Source organism: Cetorhinus maximus, chromosome X, assembly GCF_964194155.1.
Source record: "Cetorhinus maximus chromosome X, sCetMax3.hap1.1, whole genome shotgun sequence".
Taxonomy (NCBI): domain Eukaryota; kingdom Metazoa; phylum Chordata; class Chondrichthyes; order Lamniformes; family Cetorhinidae; genus Cetorhinus; species Cetorhinus maximus.
Window position 1 is genome coordinate 2845340 of NC_135917.1, and position 15987 is coordinate 2861326.

At 49.1% G+C, this 15987-nt stretch overlaps 1 protein-coding gene across 1 annotated transcript in view; it reads left to right on the forward strand.

Moving 5' to 3' along the window:
• The window catches only part of LOC144672698 (electroneutral sodium bicarbonate exchanger 1-like), a 340464-nt gene that overhangs the window by 204264 nt on the left and 120213 nt on the right, over window positions 1–15987 (forward strand). The window contains exon 6 of the mRNA XM_078534615.1: window positions 13379–13567. Coding sequence (XP_078390741.1) covers window positions 13379–13567 — 189 coding nt within the window. The remainder of the gene's footprint in view (window positions 1–13378; window positions 13568–15987) is intronic.

Below are 15987 nucleotides of genomic sequence, written 5' to 3' on the forward strand. Positions count from 1 at the left end.
AAACACTTCCTGTGTTGTGGCCTTTCACATTTGATGTGTATTGGCCCAGCCCACTACCTTATTTGGGAAAGGTGTCCAGATCACATGGTTACGGCAGCCATGTTTGAACCTGGTTTTAAAAGTTACAGCGGAAGCTATCCGAACAAAGAAATACCATGGCCAGGATTTCCCAGTCGGGGGGCGGGGGCAGGGCCCGCTCGCCGATGCGTAAAACGAAGCAGGATGACGTCGGACGGAACTCCTGATGTCACCCCGCCTCATTTCAATTTTTAGGTCGACGGGGGCTCAGTTAAACCAGCTGTGTGCCCACCGACCTGTCAATGGCCTATTGAGGCCATTGACAAAGTACTTAATGGACCTGCCCGTCCAACTTTAAGGTTGGCGGGCAAGCCGGGAGCCCTGGCGGGCTTAAGAAAAAGCATGGAACCTCATCCACGGGCAGGATGAAGTTTCATGTAGGTTTTTAAGTTTCTAATAAAAGTGTAAATAAAAGCGATGGACATGCCCCAACTCATGTGACAGTGTCACATGAGGAGACATGTCAGGGAATTTTTATTTCCTATTTTTAACAATGTGGAGCCGATCTCCCTGAGGCAGCACTTAGCCTCAGGGAGATGAGTGCGCTCTTTCGCGCACATGTGTGAAAGAGTGCACTCTCGGCTCAGGGAATACACACACACACACACACACACCCCTCCCCTCCACCCGCAAACAAATAGCGCTTCCTTGCGGACATCACGCTGGGTGGGCCTTAATAGGCCCACCCACGTAAAGTGGCACACCTCCACGAGCCCGCTCCTGAACCTCCACTCCCCCCCACCCCCCGCCCTCACACAGGGGGAAATTCTGCCCCATGAGAGATTCCACCAAAAAGACCATCTGAAAAACCATCGAACCAACTGTAAAACAACAGAACCAAGGCATAACAGCTATACCTTGAAAGAGGGAGAAGGAATATCCACTCCCTCCTCTTCCACCTTCAAGTTCACCTGAGAGTTGACCTCCTGGTAACTTAACTACAAGAAATCTCAGCTTACTGAGAATCCTCTGCTTTTACCTGACCTCCTCTCCAGCTACAGCACCAGGTCAGCTAAAAGACTACAGGCCTGCTATGAAAGAGACTGAAATCATTTCAACTTATAATTGTATTGTTTTTTTCTCTTAATTTATATTTTGTGTGCGAGATCGTGTGTGAGATGTTGCATTAAAACCTCCTGGGGCAAAAGTGTGATAACAAATAATCATCTTTATTTTTAAATTCACAATGGCTTGCTGCTGGAAATTATTAAAATTGGGACAAACCACTGAGGGTAAGAATACACACTAACTGCATGCAATAAAAAAAACTTTGTTCAGGGACAACAATAAGCACAAACTCTGGCTGTGACACATGCATTGGAATGGGTCCTCGAAAATTGTCAGAATGGTTACATCATCACCAGAAATGAAATGCATATATATGCATGTAAGTGGACCAATTCAAACCTGAGTCTAGCAAAGATTTCAGAGCAACAGCTAGCTGGTGTAGCTGCTTTATAGAACAAAAATGTCTAGTTTTGCAGCAGAAGACAAGCTCGCTCAGACTACCAAAAGACCTCTGCCAAAATTACCAATTTCTGGCAATTCATCATCAGACAGTGGCAGTGTGGATGACACAAAGATTGGCCGGGTGGTTAACAGTGAGGTTGAGTGTCTTGGGCTACAGGAAGATATAGATGGGATGGTCAAATGGGTAGATAAGTGGCAGATGGAATTTAACCCTGAAAAGTGTGAGGTGATAGACTTTGGAAGGAGTAATTTGACAAGGAAGTATTCAATGAATGGCATGACACTAGGAAGTTCTAAGGAACAAAGGGACCTTGGCGTGTGTGTCCATAGATCTCTGAAGGCGGAGGGGCATGTTAGTGGGGTGGTGAAAAAGGCATATGGGACACTTGCCTTTATCAGTTGAGGCATAGATTACAAAAGTAGGGAGGTCATATTGGAGTTGTATAGAACCTTAGTGAGGCCACAGCTGGAGTACTGTGTGCAGTTCTGGTCGCCACATTATAGGAAGGATGTGATTGCACTGGAGGGTGTGCAGAGGAGATTCACCAGGATGTTGCCTGGGATGAAACATTTAAGTTATGAAGAGAGGTTGGATAGACTTGGGTTGTTTTCGTTGGAGCAGAGAAGACTGAGGGGCAACCTGATCGAGGTGTGCAAGATTATGAGGGGCATGGACAGGGTGGATAGGGAGCAGCTGTTCCCCTTAGTTGAAGGGTCAGTCACGAGGGGGCACAAGTTCAAGGTGAGGGACAGGAGGTTTAGGGGGGATGTGAGGAAAAACTTTTTTACCCAGAGGGTGGTGACGGTCTGGAATGCACTGCCTGGGAGGGTGGTGGAGGCGGGTTGCCTCACATCCTTTAAAAAGTACCTGGATGATCACTTGGCACGTCATAACATTCAAGGCCATGGGCCAACTGCTGGTAAATGGGATTAGGTAGGTAGGTCAGGTGTTTCTCACGTGTCAGTGCAGACTCGATGGGCCGAAGGGCCTCTTCTGCACTGTGATTCGGTGAAAAACACAAGTACACATTATGTCACAGCAGCACATGGATGAAATGCCCATGAATTTTGCACCCAAACAGTTGGGTGGAAAGGTTAAAAAACAGTTCTAGTGAAAACCACAGGACGTAAGAAGACGAAATTCACTGTGGTACTAGCCTGCATGGCCAATGGAACGAAATTAAAGCCTATGGTAATTTTCAAACGTAAAACCACGCTGAAAATCAAGTTCCTGCAGGAGTTTTTGTGCAAGTCCATTACGACAGTCGGATGGATGAGGATGGAATGAAGCTGTGGATTGATGATGTGTTGCAATAGGCGTCGCAGTGGCATATGCAAAGAACACAGCTTATTAGTGTAGGACATGTTCAGATCCCATATAGCCAATGAGATCAAGAGGTGCCTGTGAAGAAATAAGTCCCCCCTTTAACTGCAATTTGGGTGCATCGTCCTTAGTTCAACCTTCAGGTGTGTGCTTCAAGAGACCATTCAAAGATCATGTTCACACCGAATGGAATAGGTGGATGGTTGACGAAGAAAAAAACTTCAAAAAGAGTGGAAATATGCATGCTTCCCTGCTTGATGTTTTGTGTGGTTTCATCATCAAATTGTGGGATACTATTAATGCACAAACTTGTCATCAGATCGTTCAGAAAATGTGGAATATTTAATTCAGTGAGTGGAGAGGAAGATGATTTGTTGTGGACTGTGGAGGGATGATTCTGAAACCAAAAATGCCAAATCTGAATTTGATGGTTTTTAAAATGTGTTGATTGTGTCTAAAGGTATCCTTGTAGAATTAATTAATTCAATAAAACATGTCACGTTGATTTAATTTGAATTACCAGTGTTTTTTTCACATTTCAAAATGGCAACCATCTACACCAACACCAGCAGTTCACATTTTATACTCAGCATATAAGTTGACCCCCGATTTTGGAAGAATTTTTCCAGGCTTCTAAGATTGACCTATACGCCATGATCTATGGTAACTAATTCACTGTAGCTGTTGTCCTTGTTCCATTGGCACCCATTCAAACATGACAGCCAGAGTAAACACTGCTGTTTTGTTGTGATGCCTTTGAAAATAATGGAGAATGCCAGGTAGGACTGTGTGCAAGAAAGGAAAAAGGCAATGCTAACTCACATCCTGCCTTGTGACTGCTGAAGGAGTTGTTCTGCTACATTTGAGAGAATTTAGGCAATTTCATGGTATGAATGTTTACCAACATTAGCCATTCACAAGTATTAATTTTCCAAATATTGTTATGATCTCTGTAGCGATCATTAACGTTTAAAGAGAAATTCAGTGATCCTGCGCAAAATCCTAAAGTTCAGAAGGATCATGAGATCCCGCTTTTACGGTCTATGTTCGTTACTGAAATTCAAGATCAAGCAAGCTTTTGCTCTTCTGCTCCACGAGAGGTTTCTGTCCTTCCTGAACTCGCCTTAGGACATCTGCATTACAGTGTGACAGGTGTATCGCCCCAGTCAAACTCCCCAGCTGTAATTTCTCAGCAATTTTCTGAAAGAAACACGCACAAGATTTCATGATTTTAAAAATAAACTTTACTGTGTGTATAATATATAATATAAAAAATTAAACAAAGCAAACACTACTAACTTAACACTATAGTTTGTCAAGATTTAGGGTATAAGTCCAGTTCACTTTCACTTCCTAATTCCACTCAATAATTTCATTATACATTATGAGATCTTGAGGGTTCATTTGCTTCTCCTTTTGGAATTCAAACCAAGTATGCCGCAGCTCTCCGGAATTGACTTGGATTTCTCCTCCGTGTTCCAGCTATTCTCCAAGGTATGACATTTCATGGGGGCCCTTCCATTAACCTTTGGCATTGATCCTCCCACAAATGTGCACCTCTCAGCTCAAGCTTGGGCCTCACTGCCTTTGTGCTCAGTGATTTAAAAATTAGGAACACCGCTGGTTCCTAATGGCCGGTAGGCTCCCTGTCCTTGCTTTAAACAAATCATGGCAGATTTTTCTTTCTCTCTCTTTCACTCTCTCTCTCACACACACTCTCTTTTTCTCTCTCCCCCTCACACTCACTCTTTATCTCCCTCTCTCTCTCTCTCTCTCACTCACTCTCTCTCACACGCTCTGTCTCACATACGCTCTCGCTCTCTCTCTCACACTGTCTCACTCACACTCTCTCTCTCACACTCACACAGGCACTGGGCGGAATTGCGCCAGAAATCAGCAAAGTCCGATATCGAGCGTTTGTCCGCCGACAGCAATGGCGGCTTTTTCCGCTGTATCACGCGCCACTTTGTTTAAAAATTTGAGAGGTACAAGTTTTACTTCAGATTGCTAGTGAGGTGGCCTTGGAATCCCCTGCCCACCATCACCTCAGGCCTTCAGTAAACCAGGCGCCATATTTAAAGGCTGCCCCTGCAAAGAGCTCGCACTCTTCAAGGGATAGGAAACTGCTGGGAACCGATGGCTGCCAAAGGGAGGAAACATGATGCCCCCAGATTTCGCAACGCCTTTCTTGAGTGCCTGCTGGATGCAGTGGAGGGCGGCCGTGATGTCCTGTACCCCCACTCTGGGTGAAAAACCTCATCCAAGGTGAAATATCCAGCTTGGGAGGCAGTGGGCGGCACCAATTCCCTCCAAAAGAGGACGGCCACCCGGTGCCAAAACAGGATGAATGACCTCCTCCATTCAGCCAGGGTAAGTCTCTCTTCTTGTCACTCCCAACTCTCACTCTCAAACCCATCACACATCCACAGGGATCTCACTCACTGCCAGTTCAAGGGACATCACCATTCACTCTCTCACACACACCTTCATCTGCCTTGCAGATCGTGTCTTCATCCCGCCTATGGCCACCACTCACTACCCATACATGCCAGGCATCCTTATAATCTGGCCTGGCAGGCATCCTGCTTACACTCTCTCCATGTGCATTCATGCAGGACAAGCTGGCACACAACAAAAGGGAGAGGTCCCAGACTGGTGGAGGAATGCCTGACATCAAGATCCTCACAGACTCTGAAAATAGAGCCATCTAGATGGCTGGTGAGGATCTGGATCACTCCTGTGCTGACAGTGAGTTCAGTGGTGCTCTACCAAGTGAGGATCCAGCAATACAACATCCAACAGACAACCATACTGTGAGTGAGTTCCCCTGTTCTGCAGTCCCCTGCCATGCACTAATTATCTCTCCTTGCTTTCGCAAGTACATCTGGGAAGCAGCCGAGGGGGTCCACGAGCCAGGTCCTCAACTCCAGCGAGGACACCATGGAAGAGGAATCCGCGGACACTGAAATTGAAGACCCATCACCAGCGCAGAGACACACACCTCAGTAGGACCTAGCTCTAGAGCAGCCTCAGGGTCACAATCTGGTGAGCACATCACACTGTCTGATCCACAGCAGGCAGGGGCAGGGACTTCCCAGGTCTTCGGCATTCGGAGGACTGCTGGAGGCCAGAAACCTGCTGAGCCCGAGCCAGATGAGGAGCGTCTGGACTTGGTCATACCTCAGTTGCTGGAGCTGCAAAGGCAAGCTCAGGAACATCAGAAAGGGATGTCCACTGCACTCCTCAGATTGCAAGGCATGATGAAGGAATCTATCCACCTTCAATCTGAGGTGATAGCGCCGGCGTGCCAATGCACTGAGGTCAACACTGGTAGAATGCCAGCTGCCATGGAGACCTTGGTCCAGGACATTGGTCCTGCACTGCTGCTGGAGCTGCACTGTATTGCTGAGGCACTTGCAGGCATCCATCAGTGTTAACGGGAGAGGGGTGCAGGCCATCTTGAGCTCACTCCAGCTGCCCCTTCCTCTCAAGGAATCAGCCAGGGTCCCTCAGGCACCTGTAGGGAGGAGGATCAGCAGGTGCACACCCCGGGGCCATCCACCCAGGTGACTCCAAGAGTGTCCGGCCTATCCGAATCCCTTCTTCCTGTGATCCCAGCAGCTCCAGCTCCACAGGCCAAGGAGGGTGCCACTGTCACATGGCAGGACCCCAGATGCAGGCCAGGGCCCTCCAGGTCTCAGCCCTGCAGAGGACGCCCGCCAAGCTCATCACAGACAACAGGGTATAGCAGTCAACAGGCCACCTCCACCTCTTCTGTGGATATTGGGGAAGCACCAAGACGTAGCGGCAGGGTTAGAAAGGTCAAGCAGATGTAACTCTTTCGAGTTATCAACAGTCACAGATTGTAACTCTTTCGAGTACATTCACAGTTCTTGGTTTCCGGGCGTGGGACATGAACCCACAACCTTCTGATTCAAAGGCGCGGGTGCTATGAACTGAGCCACAGCTGACACCTCCCTCAAGCAGATGTAGTTGCATAACGTGGATACTGGTGTTAATTAATTGTACTTAATGTTGACCATTGTAAATACACTCCCAAGAATGTCTCCCTGTCTATAGCTCCTTGTTATGATGAGCAGTATTTGTGTCAATCAGATGTGAAACCTTGCTTCCTGCACAAGATAAAGACAAGTGTCGCAGTCCAGAGCCTCTCCTACATTGTGTGTAACCTTTTGAGCACAATGATACAGTGATTGTCAGGCTTCAAAATCACTGTCCAGATTAGTGATGCCTGTGCCTCCATGTGGCTTGTGTTTGCTGCAGGAATCTTGTACCCAAGAGTCACAGGGTTCTGTGATGTTCTCTGTGTGCTCTTAGCACCTTTGAGATGGGGCCATTGCAACCCACTGCCCCCCCCCGCCCCCCCCCCCCCCCCCCCCCCCCCCCAAAAATCTCATCACTATTCCTGACAGGTGAAGGTGTGGTGCTGAAGGGAACAGGTGATGAAGCCTGCCAAAGGATCAAATTGTCTTAAAGTCCATGTGCTTGCTGTATCTGAGCAACGCCTCCATGATATGAGCCTCTTCACAGACCATATGTGCGCTGTCCTCAGCCAGACAGATGTCAGATGTTCCCAGATGCAATGTGAAGATCTCAGGAGTGTCCTCACTGCATCTCATCATCATCCTCCTGGAATCTTGTGGCAATGAGGGCCTCATGACTATGCCTGCCTCGTCTGGCCAGTGCAATGGCCTCATTGCCTGCACCCTTGACTTCCAGGACCTCATCACCCTCATCCCCTTCAACTTCCTCCTCATTGGAGGAGACGTGCAGCTCTTGCATCTCCTCATCATCCAGGTCCTTTGCATCGCCAGGTTGTGTAGTGTGCAGCAAGCTACTATGATGCATGACACCCTCTGGGGAGTGTACTGGAGTGCTCCGCCAGATCTGTCCAGGCACCGGAGCCTCATTTTCAGGATGCCAATGATGTGCTCAACCAAACTCCGGGTTATGGCATGAGCCTTGTTGTACCTTCTCTCACCTGGCCTCTGAGGCCGCCATATGGGTGTCATCAGCCACATCTTTTGTGGGTAGCCCTTGTCCCCGAGGAGCCAACCCTGCATCCTGCGTGGTCTTGGAGGATGTCAGGGATCTGATACCTGCTGAGGATATATGAGTTGTGGACGCTTCTGGGGTATCTTGCACACACCTGCATGATCTGTTTGTTATGGTCGCAGACCAGTTGAACATTGAGAGCATGGAAGCCTTTATGGCTCATATACTGGACTGCTTGTTGCCAGGGAGATTTAAGAGCCACATGAGTGCAGTTGATGGCACCCTGCATCTGTGCGAATTCGGAAATCTCAGCAAATCCCAGTGCTCTTGCTTCCTGGCTTGCCTGATCTCTGTCAAAGTTGATAAAGTTGTGTGCCTTGGCAAAAAGGGCGTCCGTAACCTCCTGATACATTTATGGGTGGAGGCTTGCGAAATCCCGCAAAGGTCCCCAGTGGAGCCCTGGAAGGAGCCACTGCCATAGAGATTGAGCGCGGTGGTAACCCTAACTGCCACTGGCAGTAGATGCCTACCAAATCCCCATTATGCCAAATCCCGCAGAAGGTGCCACATGTGAGTGACCAGTTCCCTTGACATGCGCAGGCGCAGCGACACTGGCTCGCGCTTATCTGAAGGTAGCACATGTACTGTCTGTAGACCCTGGGTCTAGCGCTACACCTACGAGTGATGGCCCTGTGGGCTTCATCCTCTGTATGCAGAGGAGGCTGTGCCTCCCTTGGTCTTCAGGGTTCTGCTCTTCCCTTGGGTGATCCAGGCACCTCCGTCGCATTCTTTTCCCTTCTCTCCTGCCTATAAGCAATGAGGCAGGCAGCAGGATCACCAGGCTCCATGTTCCTGATGGTCTCCTCACTGCAGTGTCAAAGAGAGAGAGAGAGAGAGACAAGGGTCAGCAATTATCTCTTAAGGACTGCTCTTGGTCAAGTAATCGCCTGCAGCTACCCCTCGAGGCCCCTTTACATATGCCAGAGAGTCCAGGCCACCACATGGATGCCCAGTGTTTAGTGTGCATGATGGCTCACCGTGCCCACACCCAGCACCACCCCCACACTATATGACTAATTGGCAACAGCTTCAGTCACTCTACTGCATCCTGAACTCTCATCTCAGAGGCAGGTATTGTCCTAACCTGGACTCCAAGGCTTCATGGTTTGCTTGGACCATGAGGGTGACTTCAACGTCAACTTAATGCCAAGGACTAGGAGCACACCCCTCCCTCAGTGTTCGATGGCTACCTTTCCCAAGCGGATCCTCAAGCTTGCTCAGTTGCTCAAAGGTTCTGCAGCACCATAACACTCATTCGAGTTTGAAGTGTGCACTCGAGGGATTAACAATAGAAGAGCAATCATTGGCACTGTCAAGAATTAGGGCTGCTTGAGTGGGCATAATTGCTTGACTAGCCTGACACCAAGCATGTCAATTGTGCTCAAGCTAAATGCTATCAGCTGCGGAAGAGTGCTCACCTTTGACATGTTTTGGAACTTGCCCGGCTGTTTCCTTCTCCCCCAACCTCCAGCATGTGTTTGTGTTCAAACTTCAGCCTGTGCTGCCATGAACCACCCCACCCCTTGCACTGTCGCCCTTGCCCCGAGGTTCCCTTCTTCCCTTTCCCCCCATCCTTGCACTGTCACCCTTATCCTGAGGTTCCCTTCTTCCCTTCACCCCCCTTGCACTGTCGCCCTCGCCCCGAGGTTCCCTTCTTCCTTTTCCACCCCCCTTGCACTGTCGCCCTTGCCCCGAGATTTCCTTCTTCCTTCCCCCCCCACTTGCACTGTCGCCCTTGCCCCGAGGTTCCCTTCTTCCCTTCCCGCCCCTTGCACTGTTGCCCTTGCCCCGAGGTTCCCTTCTCCCCCTACCTCCTTGCACTGTCACCCTTGCCCCGAGGTTCCCCCCTTGCACTGTCGCCCTTGCCCCGAGGTTCCCTTCTTCCCTTCCCGCCCCTTGCACTGTCGCCCTTGCCCCGAGGTTCCCTTCTTCCCTTCAATTGCACTGTCGCCCTTGCCCCGAGGTTCCCTTCTTCCCTTTTCCCCCCTTTGCACTGTCGCCCTTGCCCCGAGGTTCCCTTCTTCCTTTTCCCCCCCCTTGCACTGTTGCCCTTGCCCTGAGGTTCCCATCTTCCCTTCCCCCGCCTTGCACTGTCGCCCTTGCCCCGAGGTTCCCTTCTTCCCTTTTTCCCCCCCCTTGCACTGTCGCCCTTGCCCCGAGGTTCCCTTCTTCCCTTCCCCCCCCTTGCACTGTCGCCCTTGCCCCAAGGTTCCCTTCTTCCCTTTCCCCCCCGACCTTGCACTGTCGCCCTTGCCCTGAGGTTCCCTTCTTCCTTTCCCCCCCCTTGCACTGTCGCCCTTGTCCTGAGGTTCCCTTCTCCCCTTCCCCCACCTTGCACTGTCGCCCTTGCCCCGAGGTTCCCTTCTTCCTTTTCCCCCCCCTTGCACTGTCGCCCTTGCCCCGAGGTTCCCTTCCCCCCCCCTTGCACTGTCGCCCTTGCCCCAAGTTTACCTTCTTCCCTTCCCCCCTTGCACTGTAGCCCTTGCCCCGAGGTTCCCTTCTTCCCTTCCCCCCCCTAGCACTGTCGCCCTTGCCCCGAGGTTCCCTTCTTCCCTTCCCCCCCCACCTTGCACTGTCGCCCTTGCCCTGAGGTTCCCTTCTTCCTTTTCCCCCCCTTGCACTGTCGCCCTTGTCCCAAGTTTACCTTCTTCCCTTCCCCCCTTGCACTGTAGCCCTTGCCCTGAGGTTCCCTTCTTCCTTTTCCCCCCCTTGCACTGTCGCCCTTGCCCCGAGGTTCCCTTCTCCCTTTTCCCCCCCCTTGCACTGTCGCCCTTGCCCCGAGGTTCCCTTCTTCCCTTCCCCACCCCCCCTTGCACTGTCGCCCTTGCCCCAAGTTTACCTTCTTCCCTTCCCCCCTTGCACTGTAGCCCTTGTCCTGAGGTTCCCTTCTTCCCTCCCCCCCACCTTTGCACTGTCGCCCTTGCCCCGAGGTTCCCTTCTTCCCTCCCCACCTTGCACTGTCGCCCTTGTCCTGAGGTTCCCTTCTTCCCTTCCCCCCCACTTGCACTGTCGCCCTTGCCCCGAGGTTCCCTTCTTCCCTTTCCCCCCCCACCTTGCACTGTCGCCCTTGCCCCGAGGTTCCCTTCTTCCTTTTCCCCCCCTTGCACTGTCGCCCTTGTTCTGAGGTTCCCTTCTCCCCTTCCCCCCCCCTTGCACTGTCGCCCTTGCCCCGAGGTTCCCTTCTTCCTTTTCACCCCCCTTGCACTGTCGCCCTTGCCCCAAGGTTCCCTTCTTCCCTTCCCCCCCCCTTGCACTGTCGCCCTTGCCCCAAGTTTACCTTCTTCCCTTCCCCCCTTGCACTGTCACTCTTGCCCCGAGGTTCCCTTCTTCCCTTTTCCCCCCCTCTTGCACTGTCGCCCTTGCCCCGAGGTTCCCTTCTTCCCTTTGCCCCCCCCCTGCACTGTCGTCCTTGCCCCGAGGTTCCCTTCTTTCCTTCCCCCCTTGCACTGTAGCCCTTGTCCTGAGGTTCCCTTCTTCCCTTCCCCCCCCCTTGCACTGTCGCCCTTGCCCCGAGGTTCCCTTCTTCACTACTCCCCTTGCACTGTCGCCCTTGCCCCGAGGTTCCCTTCTTCCCTTCCCCCCCCTTGCACTGTCGCCCTTGCCCTGAGGTTCCCTTCTTCCTTTTCCCCCCCTTGCACTGTCGCCCTTGTTCTGAGGTTCCCTTCTCCCCTTCCTCCCCCCCTTGCACTGTCGCCCTTGCCCCGAGGTTCCCTTCTTCCTTTTCACCCCCCTTGCACTGTCGCCCTTGCCCCAAGGTTCCCTTCTTCCCTTCCCCCCCCCTTGCACTGTCGCCCTTGCCCCAAGTTTACCTTCTTCCCTTCCCCCCTTGCACTGTCACCCTTGCCCCGAGGTTCCCTTCTTCCCTTTTCCCCCCCTCTTGCACTGTCGCCCTTGCCCCGAGGTTCCCTTCTTCCCTTTCCCCCCCCCCCCCTTGCACTGTTGTCCTTGCCCCGAGGTTCCCTTCTTTCCTTCCCCCCTTGCACTGTAGCCCTTGTCCTGAGGTTCCCTTCTCCCCCTTCCACTATTACTGTCACCCTTACCCTAAGGTTCCCTTCTCCCCGGCACTGTCACCCTTGCCCTGGTACCACAAGCCAGCCACGAAGAAGCCGCTGTGCAGACTTGCTTGTGACATCCCGAACCCGTGGAACTGCTTCCTTGCATTGGAATCATCACGAGCACTGCAGAAAGTTGTGTGCACTCACTTCCAAGTTCCCCTCCAAGTTCAGGTTGCCAAGTGCACGCCTTAAAAATCATGCTGCTGGAAAATCACACCAACGTGGGCTTTAAATTTGACATGGAGGGGTGAATCTGGCGTATGGCCACAATAATACAATGCAAACGCGATAAGGCGTGGAAAATCCTGGCCCCTCTCTCTCTCTCTCACATTCTCTCTCTCTCTCACATTCTCTTGCTCTCACATTCTCTCTCACATTCTCTCTCTCTCACACATTCTCTCTCTCTCTCTCTCACATTCTCTCTCTCTCACATTCTCTCTCTCTCTCTCTCACATTCTCTCTCTCACATTCTCTCTCTCTTTCACATTCTCTCTCTCTTTCACATTATTCTCTCTCATTCTCTCTCTCTCTCACATTCTCTCTCTCTCACACTCTCTCTCTCTCACATTCTCTCTCTCTCTCTTTCTCTCTCACATTCTCTCTCTCTCTCTCTCTTCCCCCCCTTCTCCAAGTTGACTGCCTCCTGTGAGCAAACACACACAGATGAATTAAAACAATGGAACCTCCTCGACCCACACAGCCCAACTCCATGGCAATGTGACATACTTGGGATGCTCTAAACCGAAATGTAAACCGATTATATTTTACCTTCAAAACAACCCCTTTGATTCTGGGATTTGCGTGAATAATTTATATCTCTAGTGGAGTTAATGGCCCTCTCTCCAGACTTCCTGTTTCCCCTGAGGAATTCTCTTGTTTACAAGCATGCTTTTATCTTCTTTGATCTGGGAACTACACGAATAATCTAAATCCCTGAAAGAAATAACCTTCTGCCCTTACCAAAAGCTCAAAGACAGGTCATCCATTGTTTAAGTTTTCTCACTTCTAATTCTGACCTTATTAAATAAACACAGCTTACCCCAGGTTTGCTTGAATTGCACTTAAGGGTTTTTAAAATCAGTTTCTCAATCAGATGTTTCCATTTATTTACCTTTAAATTCAATTCCTAAAACTAAAAGTTATACCTTTAAAACACATGAATTATGAAATCAGATATGCAACAGTATATATAAAGGAAAACATGTGTATTACAAACACAATACTGTTTCACACTTTTACCAACAATGAGTTTGATTTTTTTCTCCTATTGACTCAAGTATAATATCGCTCTTGGAGGGTCTAAAGGAACAGAGTGATTGGTAAAGGCTTTCTTTGATGACATTTCTTGTGATTTTCTTTCATTGCTGTGTTTTAGATATGATTCTTGACCATCAGGAGTCATCCATGGAACTGGATGAAAACATTCGTGTGAAAGTGCGTGAAGCTCTTCTGAAAAGGCATCACCATCAGATTGAGAGAAAAAGGAACAATCTCATTCCAATCGTCAGGTCTTTTGCTGAGGTTGGGAAAAAGCAATCCGAACCTCATTCCATGGACAAGACTGGTAAGGATATGAGCTGGAATCTAAATCAAAAAGAAAAACAATTTTTTGAGTTCTGCATTATCTTGGTATTATTTTGTTCGGAAATGACTGGATAGTTGTTCATGAAGGGGTGTGGCTGTGTGTAAAGAGGAAAGAAAATGGGACAAGGAGTAGCAAAATGTGACTTATTTATCATCTTGGACCTCATCTTTGAGGTAGGTTATATTTTCTGGTGTAGCAACCTGTTGGATAATTTTTTGGTCAGATTATCCACTTTGACCAATATCCAAATAAATAGATCCTAATGTGCATCTTCTCTGCTTTTCCTTGTTCAACATGATATATCCATGTACAAACACATCCTATTGCATTTCTTCCTTTGATACAAGCAGTTCTTTTATCACTGTTTCTTCTACCGTTTTTCCGTTTTTGTCGTCTGCACAATCCTGGCTAAACAAGAATGAATTTGAGCACTGAAATCTGTTTCTATTCCTATTACAATAAGTGCCTTCAATAGATATTTGGTCTTTTCTGGTGTAAACAGATTAGTTGACTTGATTGACTTCACCTAACTTCCTGGCAACAATGAAAGTACCTCACCTGAGTTGTTTTTTTCCCCTGACTGAGGCAGCTCAGTTGAAAGTGCAGCATTGCTTTTGACTTCCTATCTGTCTAGTGTTTTATAACACGCCAGCATTTTCAAATGTATTTGAAGCGGTTACAAGGGATGCTGGAAAATATTTAATTGGCTTCATATAGCAAACACTTAGCCTGCCTGGGCCTCTGAAATGTGTCTGTGGTGATTAAATTCTGCTGACAATTGGGTTTGTGTGTGTGGAGACGAGGTGGGTGATTGAAGAAAAGCATCCTTTAAGTTTGTTGAGAATTACTTTATGTAGGTATGCTGGGTATCTCTTCTCTCCTGGGGACTTGTTGATAACAGGATAACTTGAGACAGGGCTCTATACTGGAGGGAAACATTTTTCACTCCTTCTGAGTGGATAAGAAGCACAAATGGGTGGTGAGTGCAAATCACACTCCTACTTTTAATCTGGGGCAGTTAGTGTCGCTAGTTTTGTCATTTTCATATTTTACTGTAATGTGAAGCTGTGACTCAGCCCCAGATAACAAAATAAGGGCCTGGATCTTGCAGGCCCAATAGCAGTAAGCAAGAAGAAGCTTACTGCTATTGAGGGCTGCAACAGCACTACAACATCGGGGGGAGCCCACTTTTATGCTTGAATCCAGAAATTGCAGCACACCTAAATGGGCTCTGGGGAGCCCAGGCTGATGGCCCACTGGGAGCTGTCAGCTTGAAAGCTTGAGCTGGTTGCCACGTATTTCCCCACCCCCTCTCCCCCCGCCCAGTATTATGTTGATATATTTAGGGCTGCTCTTCGCAGGCTTAGAGTCTGCTCATGCGCACCGCCCATTAGCTCCTCTCCACCCTGGCTCCTCAGTTCTACTGATGTCAGAGAAGAGCTGGGGTGATGGAGGGGTGGGGGGAGGGAAGCTGCAAATCAAAGATAGAAAATGTTTAAAAACCCCTCACCAAAATCTGCAGATGGGCTATTAATTCAGAGACTGCCATTGAGCTAAAGACAGACCTTAAGGGGCATGACTTCAGCTCATGATGTCAGAGGGGACATGGCTTTGCTGGGAATGCGCTATGCCACTTGGCCTGTCTAGCCACCTCACCAATGGATCCACACTGCAGTCAGAAGATCAAGTTCCATTATAGCCTACGACCAAAGCAGGGTTATAGTCTTTCACATGGTCAGCGGCGTATACCTCTGCTTCTCCACTCTATGCATGATCCAGACTTGCTTACCGTGCTCATTGGATTCTAAATCATAGCTAATGTTAGTCTAAAATGAAAGCAAATTAAATTGTGTTATCACAATAAACTGAGTAACTTGATAAAATCATTTCTGTCAGTGCTCATTCCAAATACTGAATGTTGACAGCAGGTGCTCACGTGCTCTGATATATGATTGAAATTTGAAACCTGACTATATTCATTCTGTTCCAAATCTCTCTGGATCAAGTGAAGTATCAGTTAAAAAAAAAGCTGTATTTTATTATGGAGTTGAAGTGTTTAAAGATTGATTATGATCAGCGTTGCTCTAACCTAAGGTAGCATTGCTTAGTCAGCAGACTCCAGTACTGATGCTGCCTTGCCTATTGAAACTGCAGTGCCCAATACTGGGAATGTAGAAATGTCACAGGAGATACTGATGGCAAGTCAGTGGCACAGCACATTAATATAATGCACTATGCCAAAGGATTGCTAGTATGTAAATTTGCTGCCATGATTCCCGAGGTGGCAACTTGCATTCCCAACATGCTGCATGAAGATTTCACAAATGGGTCTGAAGAACCATTATTTGTGATGACAGGTTTGCCTAGTTTGGCAAACCTGCTTGGGGAGGTTACAGAGA